We start from the raw sequence: 18,797 nt of genomic DNA on the forward strand, positions 1-18,797 counted from the left end.
CAAATATGTCAAAAAAATCTTTTACAAGGATATTCTCTCGAATTTTTGAAATTGAAAATCTCTTGTTAAACACTTATAAAACAAAACAAATCTTCTTCGAAGATATTATTTAAGAAAATCTTCTACAACAACATTATGTCATAATAAATACACAAATCTAAACGGAGTTTGGAAACATAATATTTGAAAGAAAAAAGCGAGAACAAAATCTAGGACTGATTGTGAAAGAAAATATCAACGTAGTAATTTGAAATAAAGAAATGAAAGATTTGATAATTGTGAAATATATTTTGATTTTGTGCAAAGAAAAGAAGATTATAAAAAAATGCTTGAGTCGCATTTTTGGTGTGTCTAATATTCTTTTTGGTATGTTTTTACTCATGTTGTTTATACTCTAAAATTAAGTTTGATTCTTTATTTTACAAATGTAATTTCCATGCATAAACTGATATGATTGATTTTTGTTTAATCCACTAGCCATATTATCCTACCTTCATGATAATCCACTTGTTAGCTTCTCGATTCTATACTCTTTTTTTTTTTTTGTTTTTAACCCTCACTATAAGCCTAAATCGAAAAAACTGTGTTTATCCATGTCTCAAAAAATAAAGAAGCTTTGAAATTGTTTTGAATACAAGTTCTTCAATAAGTGAAAGTGTACCTCATTTTCATAGTTAAAGAATAAAAAAAAAAAAGAGAATAAAGAACAAAAGGGTAGACCGTCAAATGTGTTACACGGTCTACTACATGAAAGAGTTGTATTGAAATTTTAAAGATTATACGCTGTTTGCACTTGTTTTAGTAATGTTTCAGTGGCTACTTGTTTTGCAAACAAACTTTAAGCAAGTGAACTATTAAAGATCTCGTACACAATATTTAATCAAAACCAAGATCATACTTGGCACTCGAGCATTGGAGGGGTACGTGACCCAGCATGAATAAAACTAAGACCCAAACATATATATCATGTGTTGAATTTAGTTATTACACAGGAATCCCTTCTAAAATGGACTCACACTACCTCTTATGAAACTTAATGTAACCTAAGTGCAGGCACCCCAACAAAATACACTATTCAAAATACATGGCAACCAATCACGGCCAGCTGGCAGTGAGAACACTACTTTAAAATATCTTCCCCTCATCTATGTATAGAATTATTAAACATGCAAAACCACACTGCACAATGCGGTCCCCGCCGAAAAGATGCCATCTCCAGCACATAGAGGCATATTCGACAAGAGTGATACATACAATAACACACCCTGATACAGGCACATTCCACACGAGAGATACATACCTCTCCCCCCAAAAAAAAACTGCACACGGGATATCAAATTCAATCCTTGCTGGTTGTTGTAGGTCTCTGGGCACCCGGTGGGGCGGTTGGCCTAGGAAAGTTATAATCAAATTGCATGCCAGCGAAGTGCGGGGCCTCCACGTAGGGGCTCTACATTCATTTGTATCAAAACAAGTATAACATGTCACTCTAAATATTTACATTCAAATAAATCAAATAGAAAGAAAACCTAGCCTAAATTGTATAAAAATATGACAGTATTCTAGCCAAATGAAAAGAAAGAATTAAAGGATCAGCGTGAAATGTTGCACCTGGGATGCAAATGAAGCATCACTCGAAAATTCAGGACTTGAAGATTTGGGTGATGTACTGGGAGAACAAGCATCATTGCTGGTTTCACTTCCATTCAACTTGTGCACTGCCTTATTTGGTACACTTTCATTGTCGTTTCCATTGGCTGACTTAACCCTCTAAATTGGAATCGTGAATTCAGAATCATTTTATAATCAGTATACAATATTGCTAAAATTATATGAAGAGTAGGGAAAGAAAAACCACCTGGAAGATTTTACCAAGAGTTTTCAACCCTTTAGCTCGAGCACGTAGTTCCTCTTTCTTGACACTGTTGTCTTGAAGAACCTAAAGCGAATCACACACGATCTAAATTAAACATAGCCAGCCCCTAAATCTACTTTATGCAACTAAGTGACATTGGCCTAGAAAAAACAACCATTTGACAAACACGGGAAAGAGTGGCTTCAATGTCCGCCACATTAAGCTTCCACAAAGAGTCAATCATTAATTTCTTGTGAGATTGCATGTATTCTTCAAGCTCCTCTTCAGTATAGTCCCCTTCTGAACTGAGTTGCTTTTTCATATCCTCCTGCAATTGGATTAAAGCAATTGCCCCTACAACCACAGCAAAGAAAAAAACATTATCAACCTCCTGCGCAATGTTTTCACATTAGCAAGTCCCGAGAGCCAAAACAAAACAGGTAAGTAGTTAGAGACAAATACTAATCATTCAGTATCACAGACCAAATAAAAGCCTTGATATGGGGCTTATTCGGGAGAAAAAAATATACCAGTACAAATGAAAAAAAAAAAGGAAAAAAGAATCTCTAGTTAAAAGAAGTGGAAGAATATAACGTCCAGCTCCCAGGATCAGAAGGAAGAATTATGAAAGAGATTAATAATTTCTAACAGACACTACAGAGAGGCTTGCACACGAGTACTCTTATTTATAATGAAGATACAATACTAACCAACAAAATCAATACCTAATAAAGTGAAATATTTGGTAAGATATTTCCTTATCAAATCATACCATATCTCTCTATTTAATGTAGCCAACTTACATCTCTAACACTCTCCATTAGGAGGAGCATATATATGTCATTTAAGTCAAACTTGTTATGAACACAGTAGCCCTTGAGGGATTTAGTGAACATGTCTGCAAGTTGGTCACCAGAGTTAACAAAGATAGTGATGATTTCTCTTGAAAGCACATTCTTTCTCCCAAAAAATGACAGACGACATCTCTGTTAGGTCCATTCACAGAAAGACTGGATCTTACTCAATGTGAATAGAAGCTTGACTGTTGCATACGAGTTTCTTGACTGCATTCAAATTTTCATTGTTGGAGGAGTTGCCTAAGAAGGTAATCTCATAAGCAGCTATTGCATTGCATGGCAGTCAACTTTAGCACTGGAACTAGAAACATTTTTTGCTTCTTGCTCCTTTAGGGGGATCAAGTTTCCTCTGATTAGAACATAATATCCAGAAATGGACTTCACGTTTGATGGTGATCCAACCCAATCGGTGTCAAATATGCAATTGCCTTTGTCCTCATATATTAATCCATGGCTTGGTGCATTTTTGTGGTATCGAAGGAGTAGAAACTTTCCAATGACTATCACATGGACCCCTTCAAGAATTGACTAATCACACTAACTGGAAATGTGATACTTGGCCTCATGATATTCAAGTGATTAAGCCTTCTAAGTTGTCTTAAATAGAATTTATTGTAAAGTTGTTGTGTGCTTCTTATTGTACCTAGTTCCTAGATATATCTTTTCATATTCTCTTCTCTTTCTCTCATACATTGTAGTTGATGTCATGTCTCCAAAGTTATTAGAAATATGAGATCCTAAGAAAGGGAAATACACTCTCTAAAATTCATGCTCTATCTTTTGTATTTTTCTCAAGTTATTCATTTATTGTTCGTAGTCATCCGCCACCTGCCACTGTTTGTCGACACTTGGGTCTTATGCACCTCGAGGAGCGTGACATATTGTAAGAGAATGGGTCACACCGAAGAGAATTATTACTCCTTACATGGCTTTTCTGTCAAGGCAGCCAATATTTCAAAATCTAAAGATTCTAAGCCAAAGTTCTTTAATGAAGAATATAAAAAATATCTGAGGTTGAAGTCCGATACCCAAGCATAGTCTTTCACCCATTCTATTTTTGTCAAAAGTTTGCATTTATCAAGCCTTGGAGTGTCAAAGTTCATGGATAATTGATTCAGGTGCTTCTGATCACATTTTTGGTAATGCTTCCTTATTTTCTTCTATCTCTCACCCTAAAATTTCTCATGTTATTACTTTAGCTAATGGATCAAAACTTACTTCTCAGGATGTTGGTCAAATCTCTCCTTAAACCTAAAGCATGTTCTCCTTGTCCCTAATTGCCCTTTTAACCTAATTTTAAAGCACATTTAGGATTAAAGCACAAGTGAACCAAATACCTTTGTGAAGTACTAAAGGAAGTTCAGGTGCAAGCAACAATGGTGGAAGCAATTGATGATGTTGGGGGATTTGTTAGAGGTGGTGTCAATTGAGTATGTGTTTTTCATGCGAGTAGTGTAGGAGGTTAAGGAATAGAAAGTGATGCTTGAACAAGAGTAACAACTCGAACTGGAAGTTTAGGTCAAACCTCTAGAACATCTTCAAAGCTGGAAGAAAAGAAAAAAGTATTTTTCAAAAGAAAGTCATAGACCGGACATTATTAAGGTTACAGAGAGAAACATTCGTAGCTCAAATTAACCAAGAAAAATATATTTCAAGGAATTTGAAGATAATGTATTTCTACCTTGAGTGAGATCATGAAAAAAAGATGTATTCTTAAAGACTTGTAAGGGAATAGGATGAAGATTCAATAGAAATCTGATTATTTAGAAACGAGTAGGGCATGAAGTTAATCAAATGGCAGGTAGTAGGAATTATATCCCCTGAAAATGTTGTGGGACATTATTATGAAGGGTTAGTGGACTGTGCCATAGCAATAACAAATGAGGCAACCTCATTGGTTGCACAAAGCTGGAGAAACTCATGATATTTCGTGGTAGAGATAGTAATATCTAAGACTAAGCAGTGACTTAGGCTACATTGACTAAACCTCACTGCTCCCTAGCTTTGATTTGATACTTTGCTTCAACATGTCCCCTATTCTTAGAGAAGTTGCAAACAGAAAACGTCCACGACCACCACATCCTCCACAATAGGATAAGTGTGAGACAAGGGCAAGAATCCCAACTAGAAGTGGAAGATGATCCAAAAGCATGTAAAGTTAAGAGACGCAACAACTGCTTTTGGACTGTCACTGGTGGGAGCAGTGGGTCCCGATAAATCTGATTTTGATTTGAAGCAAGATCAGGTGGAAGTCCAACAAACCGTGAAGAATTGTCCATATTGATTGTGAAATGTAATACAGATAGATCATCCATTTGATTGATAAAACTCACAAGCAGATCCAAAATACTTTGTTTTTCCTTTTTTACATGAAAGCATAGGTTCACTTTTTTACCAAAGCCTTTATGGGTGGTCAATTCAATCCACCAAGTCTAAAGAAACACCCAACATCCAAAATAAGAGAGAGAAATACAGATATTATATGAAGTTATCACATGATTAGCACCAAGAACCGTATCACAGCTCAGAGAGGCTTTAAAGTAAAAGTTGCTCACCTGTTGCTGCTGTAACTTGAGATTTAATAGAATGCCCTTTGTTTCTAAACCACTCAGCAATAAAAGGCACACCCAAATAAATTGCTTTCTTCCCTAGCTCTTTTGCTGCCTGCCTTGCGTATATGTAGCCAATGGTATTCAACATATCAATCCCATAAGCTGTATAATAACAACTGAATAATTCAGAAAAAGCAACAGTCCTGGTAATGTTATTTTGATATTCAAACACTCAAGATTAGACAAATGATGTAAAGTCAATCTTTTAACCATATCATTATTTGTATACAATTAAAGCAATAAATTTCAATGACTTCTACAACCACAGACTGACATGTGACCTTAAAAAGCATCAAAATGAGATGTAATGTAACCATGAATTGATAATGTAATTTTGCAGCTATATAATGTTTTCATCCTCATGTCTGCATGCCTGGAATTATTCTTAGGGAACAGTACCTGCATTGGATAGCCGGGCTACTTCAGCTTCTGCATGATTTAAAAACTCCTCTTTGTTTCCTTGGAGATATTGGTTGAGTCTATTTTTCAATATCTCTGCAAGCTTTTCTTCTCTTTCCTTTTGAACAACCTGTAGGAAGAACAAATCTGTCAAAACAACAATGAATAAACTACTGCACCTAAGACAGGATAAAGATTTAATTTCTTCAAGATGGCCATGTCAAACTTTTGGAAATAAAAGAAAGATGAACTAGCTATTGCTCACATAAAACTTTTGTTGTTGAAAGAGAAAATTAAATAAAGTGCAACAGATGTCAAAATTGGGTATCTGAAACACTCCTCTCAAGTTGGAGCACAAAAGTCGTATATACCCAACCAGTTACAAATATGATCGATCCTTGGTCCTTTTAGAGACATTGGTGAATATGTTAGCCATCTGCTCACTACAGTTGACAAATCTAGTGGTGATGTCTCCACACTCCAGTTTTTCTCATATGAAATTATATGAAAGTTAGGATTACAAATGTGTAATGCTACTTGGTTGTCACATTCAAGGTGCATTTGGGATTTTTCTATAAATTTAGCTCTTCAAGAAGTTGCTTTAGCCATATGAGCTCACCACAAGTGACTAGTGTCATTGCCTTGCATCTTGCTTCTGCAATTGTTCTTTCAACAACATTTTGTTTCCTACTTTTCCACGATATTAAATTACCCATAACAAGAACACGGTACCATTAAATGGAGTGTCTATCTCTTGGTTACCCTATCAAGTCAGCGTCATAATACCCAACAATTTGAGTATGTCATTATCCTCATAAATGAGGTATTTCGTAGGAGCCTTCTTAATATACTTTAGGATCCGACAACTACATCCCAAAGATTTCACGAGAATTTGAAAATTAACTTACAACATTCACTACAAAAGTGATGTCAAGACAAGTCATAGTGAGGTAATTTAATTTACAAACTAATCATTTGTATCTCCCATGATCAAAAAGTGCTTCTCCTTGGTCAAGTACAAGTTTGACACTCGAATCCATTAACGTGTTCACAAGCTTAACTTTTATCATCCGTGCTTCTTCTAAAATGTTGTGTTTCTTCTAAAATAGTGAGAGGATATTTTCTCTTATATGTGACCAAACCATCCTTGGATTGTGTCACTTTTATTTGGAACTTTTGAGCAAGATATTATTTTAGTTGTACAATACCCTACTTATTACTAGCTATAATAACAATGTCATCCACATTTACAATGAAATAGATACAACCTTGGGAAGAATGACGCTAAAACAAAGAATGGACATCAATTTGTATCATTCCAAACTACTAGATGACAGTCTCAAAACTTTGAGACCATGCACGGGGTGATTGCTTCAGGTCATATAGGAACCTATGCAGACAACATAATACCATATTAGACAACTCCCATTGCGCAACAAATCAAGAAGATTGCTCTGTATAGATTTCTTCATTAAGATCACAATGTAGAAATGCAATTTTAATGTCAAGTTCAAACATAGTCCACTAGTGAACAATTGCAATGGAAAAGAGAAGCCGAATAGATGTCATTTTTGTAATAGATGAGAAAGTGTTAGTATAATCTTGGCAACATATTTTTGTGTATTGTGTATCCTCTGAAAATGACTTGAGCTTTATAGCGATCAATATTACCATCAGGTCTTGTTTTAAGAGTAAACAACTAGTGACACCCAACAATTGATTTGCCATCTGGAAGATGAACCAACTCCCAAGTACCACTACTTTGAAGGGAACACATTCATTGATGATCACTTGTTGCCGCTCTAAGTGAGATAAAGCTTTATCTAAAGATTTAGGAATAGGAATAGAAGATAACAAGTACAATGTATGGTAGAAAACTGATGATAATTGAGGTTTGTATAGTGTGGAGGAGGGTTATGGGTAGAATGTATACCTTTTTAAATAGCAATAGGCCAATCATTTTTGAAGGAGACCAAACCCCATACAGGAGATGGTGTCAGGGAAGGATTAAGCATGACCTCTATATCATTATTCATCAAAGATGGATCCCATACTAGAACTTCAATAGGTCGTGAAGGGTGTTGATATACCTAAAGGTATTGGAGAAAAATCCCGAGTTATGATAGAGTCATTTGGTGGTGATGAAGAAAGATTGACATGTTAAGACCCCAGACGATCTACACCCCATTGGACGGTCTGATGCTAGTAGACCATCCATATGTTTTGATGATAATAAACATTCTATGTGTATTATTTATTTAAATATGATTATTTTATATGGATATACTAACATGTGTTTTTGTTCAGTAGGAGGATCTTATAGATCATTCAATATCTATAGAAAGTCTCAACAATAGACGATCTAATAGACCATACAAAATGAAAATTATGAATTAAGAATGATAACTAAGCCCTTACGATCAAGTTTTTATAGATAAACATTAACCATTTAAAATGTTTTCCAAATGACTATGAAATCTATAATTAAAAATGGTTTATGATCAACAGTCTAACAACTTCTTAATAAGGAAACTAGTGCAGTTATGCATATTTGTCTTGATTACATTCAATTGCCATATATTCAAACATCTTTGAATTGTTTCCTTAAGCAGTTTTGAAGAAGCCCGTCCTGAAGAATCAAGATGAAGATTTGTTGTGAAGATAAAGCAAATATCAAGAAAAGCCTCAACAGTCAAATTGATCAAGCCTATATAAAGCAATAAAATTGAAGAAAACACAAGTGCAATACAAGACTATCTATCTTTACTTTCTAAGGTGTCGTTTGTGGGCGTGTGCAAAAGACTTGTAATCCTTTACTTAGTGAATTTTTGTCTTGTCAGCTTTGATTGTACTGTTTGTCTTCTTTTATTTTCTTGAAAGGCCTTAATCTTAGAAGGAGATTAAGACAGGTTAAACCAAGAGTGGTTGGTGTACTCTCTGTAACATGGAGAGGTTTGTGTACTTCTGATAAGCACTTCTGATAAGCTGGAGAAGGTGTAATCCTTTTTTCTTTAGTGGAACCTCTTAAGTTGTCTGCTTAAGGAGAACTAGACATAACATGTTGTGGTGTGGTTTGCTCAATTTGATACTAGATGGTATAGTCTAGTCTGTTGTGAGAAGGAGTCTACATACTCTATTCAACCCCCGCTATAGAGCCAATTGTTCCAACATGATGGTGGTAAGAAAGTGACTACATATGTCGTCACTCGAATGAACAACTGTATAATACGGAATAGACTTAAAGAAAGGGGCATTAGCAAAGACAAAATACATATGAAGATCAAGAGAGAAACGTGTAAATTCGTTCTGAGACCAATGGTATCTCGTGAAAAATCGTGTTTCCGAAACAACATGGTGTTTTATATTGAGAAAAAAAGGAAACAATATAAGAAATAGACATTTGATATCCTCTAATAACAAAGATATTATATGAGAATAAATAAAAGTGTTCCTAATAATACATATATAATCTAGATACTCTTGATTAATAGGATTAGTTCCTTATTTATATAACTATAACACAAACTATACAACAAGCTTTGTTTTATATAGGTTGATTGCAATATAAAAATAAACGAGATTGTATTCTTATATACATGATATCATGGTTTTCAAACTCGTAGGTTAAGTCGAAAACTTGGACGAGCTTGAGTTTAGTCTATGTGTAAACTCCCATGTAAACTTGATTATGAAGTAGACTGGAGCAAACTCACAAGTTAACTATTGAGTTAGCGAGTCATTGTGAGCAAAAAAAATCATTCAAAATGGCACCAATGACATTGTTTAATCATGACTAAAGATAGCAAAATAGAATCACAAGTAGGGTTTCTTCCCTAATTTTTTCAATTACTAAGTCTACTTATAAGTAAGGTATTTTTGTGTTGTCTCTTAAGATGGCTGATCTAGTTGTACTAGTTGCTTTATAGCTTCTTAGATTCTTTCATTGATCCTACCATAGTATTTGAGACCCTCTCTAATGTCCATGCCCTTGAACAAAATTAGACTTGCGATTTGATTTCTCTACTTAAAGGTAAAGAGTAAATAGTTTTACACTATGAAGGTCACCCTTGATAATTTAGCAGTCCACTCAAGCCTGTTTGGCTGCTAAGTATGGCATTACTAGCCTTTCTTTATGGTGACATGAAAAAAGTGTATAGAGTGCATACATTAGTTTGTTGCTAAAAGGGAGAGTAGTATTGTAACATAGAGAAGACTGCTATTGCGAAAATTAAATACAAACTAAAAATCCAGTGTTATAAATTAGTATATACAAATTGGAGAGTGAAATTCTTAGGCCATGTTTGATTTCTTTCTCTCTTTTTGGTTTAAAAATTGTTTTCTAAATAAATTCACCCACTCAACAAGTGTATCCACAATGTATTAACTTCTGAAAATTGTTTTATCTCATTCTCTTCCTTTTGTTTTTTGGTCCTAGTGCTAGAGTGTGGTGGTGGTGAGGCATAGGCTGCATGATTTTGGAGAAATTTATGATTTTAAAAACCAAGAACAGTTACTGAAAATAGAAATGTCTTAATCACAAAATTAGACATTTACAACATTCTTTTTTCTCTCATTTAGATGTGCATTTAACAAACTATCCTCACAACTAGTTAAGTTAACTAATCAAAATTTCTCTCATCTAAAACCACAAGCCTTTAATCTTTATGTACTTGATCTTCTTAATCACCTATAATTTTCAATCTACCATCTTCTATTTCTATGTCAATTGAATTTCAATAATTTGTCAAAAGAATTTGACAAGCTTTTAAAAATAACCTCATATAACAATTTACATTGTTCATTGCATATCTATAACAACGTATATATTCAACTATAATTACTTATATCAAATCTAATTATAACATAATGTGCAGATTAAAAAAGATTTATTAATTTACAACTTTAATATTATAGAAAAATAAACATCTGTCTTGTTCAATGCACAAATTAAAACATTATTGTCAAGCTCACAATTCAACTCCTAAGAGTTTATGCTTTTAGGTAGAAAAATTGAGTTGACTCGTCAAACTCTATTGTGGGCTCTGGCCAACTTGTATTAACTTTTGAATCAAAAAGCAATTCAACCAGTCTAAAATCAAATATAATCTAGGCCCCCTCAATTAACCACGGCAATAGTGTTTTATTCTGTTGGTACACCCTTTCTAAAGTCAACTAATAAAGCTTATATCAATTACACAAATTGATCAAATTCACACCAATATATCTTCTGCAAAACGAGTTGAAGTTCAGTTGTAGCATGAAGTTTTGTTACTATCAAACCATCAATAACTTGGCATCCTTCTTTTGTCATTATAATGATTACAAACCCCACATCAATTGTTAACCCCAACATCACAAGAACCCACTGTTGTGAAGGAGAAAGGATGCCCACAAAATAAAGGGCTTCAGACAAACAGTAAGAAATAAGCTATTACGTCTTAATATGGAATACTTTCAAGAGAATCACTATTATATCCTTCTAAGATACCATGTTGAAACACAAATGTAAGTATAATTTGCCACATTTTAATAACACCAAGGCTAGACCTTAGTTTTGGAATCAGAATCAGATGTCAAATTGTCATTTTTACAGGGATGCAAATCTATGTGAGTGCAGTTATGGATTGTGATAAGATTTTTAACTTTTATTTGAATGTTATTATAGTTTATTTAAATTATTTTATATTACGTAAATTCTTACTAAGTGCACATTCCCTAACAATCTAGGAGCAAAAAACCAACATAATAAAGAAAAAAATGAAAGATGATGACGAAATTAATAGAAAAAGAACATAACTTACGGGAAAAAAATTGCAGAATGTGAATTGAAAACATGTGAAAAAGCATAAAGAAATAGAGGTCAAAACGTGTAATTTTTTTGTAACAGTCAAGGAATAAAGGATTGAAACCTATTATTATGTTTCTAAAGCAAAAAATGCATTAGAAAATTTGCCAAAAAAACCCTCAACATTTTTTCAGAGGTAAAAATGGGATTTTGTAGCTAAAATCGTGGTAGCACTGCGAAAAAGCTGTTGTTTTGCCCACTATTGCATCTGCAATGGCCGCTAATGCTAATGAATCTGTCACTACCGATCTGTCACAGTACACTATTGACTACTATGATGGATATAACTATCTATCAACAATATAGGGTTAAAATTGTATCAATAATCATGTCATTGGTGTCTTTTTGTAAAAAATTTAATGCGATGAAGCAGTTTGGACAAGTTTAGAGCCACTTCTTTGATAGGTAGATTTTGAGGATTGACAGATGACTATGGTTTTGATTATTTTGTCCAGCTATACTACAATTTGGACTTTTAAAGAAGCAATTTTGACAACCTTGTTTTCTTCCATCCTTGTTAGGGTGGCCCTATTTTTGTAGTCATGCATGTGAATGACAGTACCATAATATTATTTCTGTAAGTAACAATTGGGATTCAAATATTGTTGTGCAAAGCAACAACCAAGGTTATCAATAGCTGATAATGGCCAATAGCTGTGAGCAAAAAATCTGTCCTATAAATATGGTAGAAGCCATGGTGGACTGCACACATGTATATAAACTAAAAAAAAAACAGCAGAAATTGGAAATATATTAAAACCAATATAAAACTAAAATTCATAGCATTCATCAAAGTCTCAATCCCATGATTGTCATCACATAACAAAAAGGCAATACTAAAAACCAAAATGACTCATTACAAACTAATCTTCATCCTCATCCCCCTTTTCTAACCCAATATAATCATTCTCCTCATTATCCAAAGAGACATATCCTTCATCTTCCTCTTCTGATATTTCCAAATTATCATTTGGCAATCCTACTTCTAGTTCTTCTTTCTCACAACTATCTTCTACAGATTCTTCAACTACAACCATTTGTTCCTTCCTAGTTGAAGAAATCTAAAAACAAAAAAAATAATTCTGAAATTTAAAAGAAAAAAATTACAGAAAGGAAAAAACATAGCACTAAATAGAAATAGATGTTTTGTAAAAAGGAAGAAAAAACCCAGAGAACTGTAAAAAAGCAGATAACCAAAATGAAAAAACTTTTGTAAAATAGAGAAAAAGAGAGTAAAAAAATATTACAGTAAAATACAAAGCACCAAATAGAGAAGGAACATCTGTAACAAAAGAGGAAACGAGAGAAAAAAACAATTAGAGAATGTAAAAACAGAACCAAATAGAAAACAGAACATGGCTAAAAAGAGAAAAGGAGAGAAACAACTGAAATGGAGAACTGAAAAAAAAAAAATAACACACAGCACGCTATGAAGAATGTACAAAAAGAAGAAGAAAAGAGGAAAAGAAAAAAGAAACAGACTCAAGAATAAAAACAAACAAACAGGAAGAAAAAAAAAACGAATTAATGAGTCTTAGGAAGAAGTGACCATAGCTCACGTAGCCTGCATTGTTCTGGACACTGGCAAGTTGTTGGTAGGTTGCCAGCGCAGTTAACAAAATAACTATGAGAAGGAGAAGACTGCACTATGGTTCTCTTGAGTTTAGTATTGATGGCAGTTTCAGGGTAGAGCAAACAGTTGAGGGTGTTTGGCTTTTTGGGTTGTTTGAAAATTGGCCAAACTACACCCCAAAAACATTTTTTCACCATGGGTGCCACGAACCACAGCGATGCCATGTCCATGGCAAGCACCACGACAGAAATGTCAGAGATATTTATGTACAAATAGTGGATGGTAACGGTTGCCAATACGACACGCCATACTGTTATGGCTGTGCCATCTGGTATTTAACAACACTGGCAATAACCAAGCGGCTATTCATAGTGCCTCTAATCCTAATTTTCACCAAAGAAGCATATGAAGGCTGATTGTCATTTTGGGAACAAGAATTCAACAGGGCCTTCTAGTAACTGGATATAGGCAAAACAGAGAAAAACTTGTGCCCATCTTCACCAAATACTAAACAAAAATAGAACATTGTTACTAGCTAACATCTACTCTCCTAGCTTTAAATGTTAAAATAGTTACCAGATTATTGTGTTATTAGGTAGCACCTCTTTCTTATACAAGTCCTAATATCTCATTATAATTATAGAGGAAAGAAAACTAACAGTATAGAGTTAGTAATTCCTATTCTTATTTTTTTATAGTAGTGTTGTTAATCCCCCCAGCAATACTGTTGAAACAAAAACTCAGACATAGAAATTGGGAGAGATTGCTTTGTGAAGTTTGCATATCAGTAGCAACTAGTTAGTAATTATCCTAACTAGTTGCTACTGATATGCAAAAAACATGACTAGACTATTGAAGTTATAATTAGTTAAAACAAAAAACAATTAGGCAAGACTAGACTATTAGTGTGTTATAACTAGTTAAAACATGCATGGTCACATTAAGAATCCTATGATAACTAGTGAGAGGTGATGTGTATACACAACAATAAATAAGTGTCACAAAGCAAAGCAGTTTTTATTTATGTTAGAAATATTCCAAGATTTTTAGATATTTCAAGAATGCAGTTTTTTATATAGATATTTCTTATATTTCTAACAAGACACGAGCATATATAGAAAAAGAAGTCAGAAAAGAAAAGAATGCAGTTAGAAGAAAGACTATATCATTATACCCTCATTTTCTCTTGCAACTTTTTAGTATCAAATTGTTCTCCTTCAGTAAAAATGTCCATTGAAGCCATTGATGCCATGGCTAACTGGCCTATATATTCCTCAAAAAGCTCACTACCGAAAAGCATTGCAAATATTGCTGCAGGATCAATAATTGCTTCTCTGAAAAGAATGAGTAAAAGACATAAATTAGCACAAGAGAAATGATTTTATAAAAAAAATGCTGTAAAATTCATTAATAAGATTACAAATTTCCACTTCCTATCATGTTTGATATTCAACTATTAATTAATATCTTAATTTAAAAAAGGAAACTGACGTTGAAATTCCTGATTTTCCATGAGCATCATAAGCTTGCCTTTGACCTGGGTCACTCAGTACTTGGTAAGCCTCACCTAAAACCTAAAAAACCAGAGTATCAAACATGTAGGGAATAACTATTTAACAATATTAAAATTCTAGCTCTACATACATAATATATAATAAAAAACAGTTGAATTAAGAATAATGGTATTAACACATCATGATATTACCTATTTTTTTGAAGACATGTTTGACACATGCAATGGGAAAATTGACAATAAGAGACAGCAGAACAATATAAAACTCCATAAAAATTATAAGCATTTGGTGGTGTATATGTTCATATTCAACAAGGCAAATTCCAATATGCTGACTGGTACTAGAATGGAGAATTCAAGTTATGTGATGTTTTAACATAACATGAACTTGAGAAAAATGGTTGTTGATTTAATGATCACATCGTGAAGAAAAATAAGTTAATGTTGTTAATTTAGTTAGGTGAGGATTCACTTACTCCGGGTGCAAGGCTAGTAGTATATTTAGATCATTAAATAGTTAGAGAGGAAAATTATTTTCACACAATTAACTAGGCAATCCGGGTCGGATGGCATTCAGTACCCTTAAAATTTAAATAGTCCTAAACTGAAATACAATATTCTTGCCTGAAAATTTTGTGCAGCAAGAGGGTCATTTGGGTTTTTATCTGGATGCACCTGCCTTGCCTGCACATAAGGTATTGAAGAAAAGGTATAAATAACATAATCAAACCACTTGGTTTTGTTTTAAATTTAGGTAATAGATAATAACCATCAAAACAGTATGAAATTATATTCAGATTTCCAAAGTCAGACTGCCATTGGATGTACAAGCATTTCAACTTCATTGTACATAAGCTTAGTTGGTATTATATATAGAGAAAGCAAACATCACGAGTGAACAACTCATTTTGAATTCGACAAAATGGACAGATCCAGCCATAGGACATACGCATCTGCTATTTTCTGTCTATTTAAACTGCTAAGTGGGAACAGACGGATCTATTGAGGTTTAACATAGCTTGCAAAGTAAAAGAGTTACGTAGCTCAGCGTAATACCGTATAATCGGGTCAAATAATCAATTTATGAGTTGCATTATTGGATATGAAGAGAGAACAAATACGCGAACAAGAATAAAGATCGAAAAGCTAGAGTGTTACCTTCATGTAATAGGCTTTCTTAATCTCTGCTTCGGATGCCGTAGGGATGACTCCCAGCACGTCATAGTATTCGGTCTCCTTCACCATCTCAAAGCCCAGTTGATTGATCTTCCAATGAGAAAAACCCTCTCCGCCTCTTCTGGTTGTTCTGGACTTCGGAATCCCGGGGACGTTGACTGCGGCAACCGCGCAATTCTATGTGTGAAGCCCTGCCTCCCGGTGGTTCCGACTTTTTACCCTTCCAATCAAAATAGCGTAGCAAGTCCTGATAAATAAAATAACATAACATAAACCATTTATTAAAAAACAAAAAATAAAAAACAGATTCGTGGATAAACACAAGCTCGGTCAAAATATGAGGGCATAATGGGTAAATGAATTTAGAAATTTTAAAAAATATGTTTTTATCTTCTCATTCTAAAATATTATCTTAGTCCTTTCAGCTTTTGGAGACTCTTTTCTGGTCTTTTGTATTTAAATATTGTCATTAAGATTCTTTAACCTTACAACATTTACAAATTTTATACGGCTAATATTTTCCATTTTACAATAATTAATTTTATTATAACAACCAATAAATAATAGTTTTAATTTAATATAAAATTTGAATTAAATCAAATCAATGTGTTCGCTTTAAAAAGAAATTTAATTTTAACTATTTCTCAAAATTAAAAAAATTAAATAAATTATTAGAGAAGTTAATCTTAATTATTACTTTTAATTTTTTAATTTAAAAATATATTTTCTTAAATATTTAAGAGTTTTGTCATAACTAGTTTTCAAAATACCAAAGGTTTAGAGATTGAGATTTAGAGTTAATAATTTAAGATTTATAAAATTAAGATAAGAGGTTTAGTGTAAATGGATAGAGTTCATGGGTTGAGTGTTTATAATTAGAGGTTTCGGATAAGGCACGGGATTTTGGATCTACGGTGGTTTGTGGTTAAGGCAATTAGTTCCTGCACGTACACCCAATTTCACTATGAAAAGACGAAAATACCCTTAAATAAATAGGGTTATATATTATGCATATTTTTTTTTGGAATGTTTTTGGATTTTTTTTTTCCGGAATGAATTTTATGTAATACGGATTTTTTTTATCCGAAATGAGATTTTGAATTTTGAATTTTGGATAAACTTTTCCAGAATGTATTATTTTGAATTTTGGATTTTCATTTTTGGAATAAAGGTATTTTCGAAAATAAAAAATTATGTTGGTGCAGGTTAAAAATGATTGGGTGTAGAAAGAACTTGCCTGTGGTTAAATGTTGAGAATCTTGGGTCTGAGTTCAAGATTCCAGCTCAAGGTCCAATATCTGAGGTTTTAGGTTTCAGGTTGGTGGTCTGGTTTAGGACAATTTCTCCCTGTACCATATCAATTTCAACATGCACCTAATCTCTTATTGAAAATGATAAAAATAACCTTACACAAAAGAAGAGTGTAAATAAAAAATACTTCCAAAACCTTTTATTCAGAAATATTTTGGATTTCGATTTTTAGAACACATTTTTTAAGCATGCGGTCTTGTGTTTAGGGTTTTTTTGGGAGATGGTTAATGTTTGAGACTGTTTCTTCCTACACCTTCATATATTCTTTTCCCACCTCCATAAACTTTTTGATATTCCAAAAATGTTCCTGTGTAATATTTTGGATTATGTAATCCGAAAGTCCTTTTCTAAATCCCTAATTAGCTTTTGGAATATGTAATTTGAAAACATTTTTTTAGATGTATGATTAGTTTATAGATTACATAATTCAAAAGTCTAAATTAACTTTCCGATTATGTAATCTGAAAGCCCTTTTTTTTTCAAATGCGTGTCTGGATTACATAATCCAAAAGTTACTCTTAAATCCAGACTTCTAGATTATACAATCCGAAATACCATTTTTTAAAAATATATTATGGATTAAAAAAAGGGCAATCAGCCCATGGCCACATACTTATGTATGCACACTCAAGTAAGCTCTCTTTAAGTTATTTCCAAATTCGAGATTAACTTTTGAATTATGTAATCCAAAATATGGGAGTGACACAAAAAGATAAAAATGTCTTTTTATATTTTATATGGGATGACAAAAGAACATATAGAGGTGCAGGAAGAAATAATCAATGTAATGTTTTAAGTTAGTGCATGGGGTTAAGGATGTAGATTTTATATAACCTTCGTGCTCCATTAAGAAGTTGATTTTCATCATTGAATATATAATAATTCGCATTAGTAATAAACAAATAAGAAACAAATAAAAATAACAATCAACACCCTCCAACAGATTTGGAACTAAAATTTATAAGAAGTATTATTATGGCATGACAATAAATCTATAATTATAGTTGTTAGATGGAGTAAGAAAACAAACAATATGAGGACTCATTTAATAAATTTTTTTGGAAGCCTACAATTCCCTCCAAGGACAAGATTTCTATTTGGACAAAATTACTTAATAAGCTAAAAAAATATTAGGTATACAAACAACACTATTTAAGATTTTAAGGTTTATGATTTAAAATTTAAATATTACGAGTTAGGTTTTAGAATTTAGGGACTAGGATTTGCAATTTTGTTGTTTTTTTTTTCTCTTATAGTTTGTTGTTTTGATTTCATGATTTTATTTTTTAAAATTATGTTTTTTCTGTGTTTTGCCTGATTTATTTTATTTTTAGTTATTTTTATCATTTTGACATTGGTACATACAATATTGATGTAGATTCTAATAGTTTTAATTTAGATACTTTAACCATACGACTTTAGAAAGTTATGTAAGAAGTAACAATATTTTTGGGTATCACTCACTCTTTTGCAATATGTATACATCTTTCTCGTAGTCATACAATTACTACTAACATTTTAAAAACAATAACTCAGTAGTTTGAGTAACTAATATAAATTTTGTGAAGTTGTTTGTATTGTTTGTACAAGTAGAGTACAAACTATATTCAACTCCCCTTCTAGAACTAGCTATCCCAACAATTTGATTTGATAATA

The 18,797-nt window shown here is 32.8% G+C and overlaps 1 protein-coding gene across 1 annotated transcript; it reads right to left on the reverse strand.

The window, feature by feature from the left end:
* Nucleotides 1–939: 939 nt before the first annotated feature.
* LOC137810468 (chaperone protein dnaJ 10) lies at nt 940–16,301 on the reverse strand. Its single transcript, XM_068611732.1, has 10 exons — nt 15,813–16,301; nt 15,279–15,338; nt 14,633–14,715; nt 14,316–14,475; nt 5,724–5,853; nt 5,268–5,426; nt 2,031–2,209; nt 1,859–1,939; nt 1,612–1,770; nt 940–1,450 (listed from the first exon to the last, which is right to left on the reverse strand). The coding sequence occupies exons 1-10, from the start codon at nt 15,897–15,899 to the stop codon at nt 1,340–1,342; spliced, it is 1,209 nt and encodes a 402-aa protein (XP_068467833.1). The 5' UTR covers nt 15,900–16,301; the 3' UTR covers nt 940–1,339.
* Nucleotides 16,302–18,797: the final 2,496 nt, after the last annotated feature.

The sequence above is a fragment of the Phaseolus vulgaris genome, chromosome 2 (assembly GCF_000499845.2).
Source record: "Phaseolus vulgaris cultivar G19833 chromosome 2, P. vulgaris v2.0, whole genome shotgun sequence".
Classification (NCBI taxonomy): Eukaryota; Viridiplantae; Streptophyta; class Magnoliopsida; order Fabales; family Fabaceae; genus Phaseolus; species Phaseolus vulgaris.

What these genes read in the sequence shown, in the direction of transcription:
- LOC137810468 (XM_068611732.1), bottom strand. Translation starts at nt 15,899, where the DNA reads ATGGTGAAGGAGACCGAATACTATGACGTGCTGGGAGTCATCCCTACG. An exon ending in GGAAAATCAGGAATTTCAAC is followed by an intron (nt 14,476 to 14,632) that starts GTCAGTTTCCTT and finishes CATTCTTTTCAG; the next exon opens with AGAAGCAATTATTGATCCTG. An exon ending in ATGCTTCATTTGCATCCCAG is followed by an intron (nt 1,451 to 1,611) that starts GTGCAACATTTC and finishes AAATGAATGTAG; the next exon opens with AGCCCCTACGTGGAGGCCCC.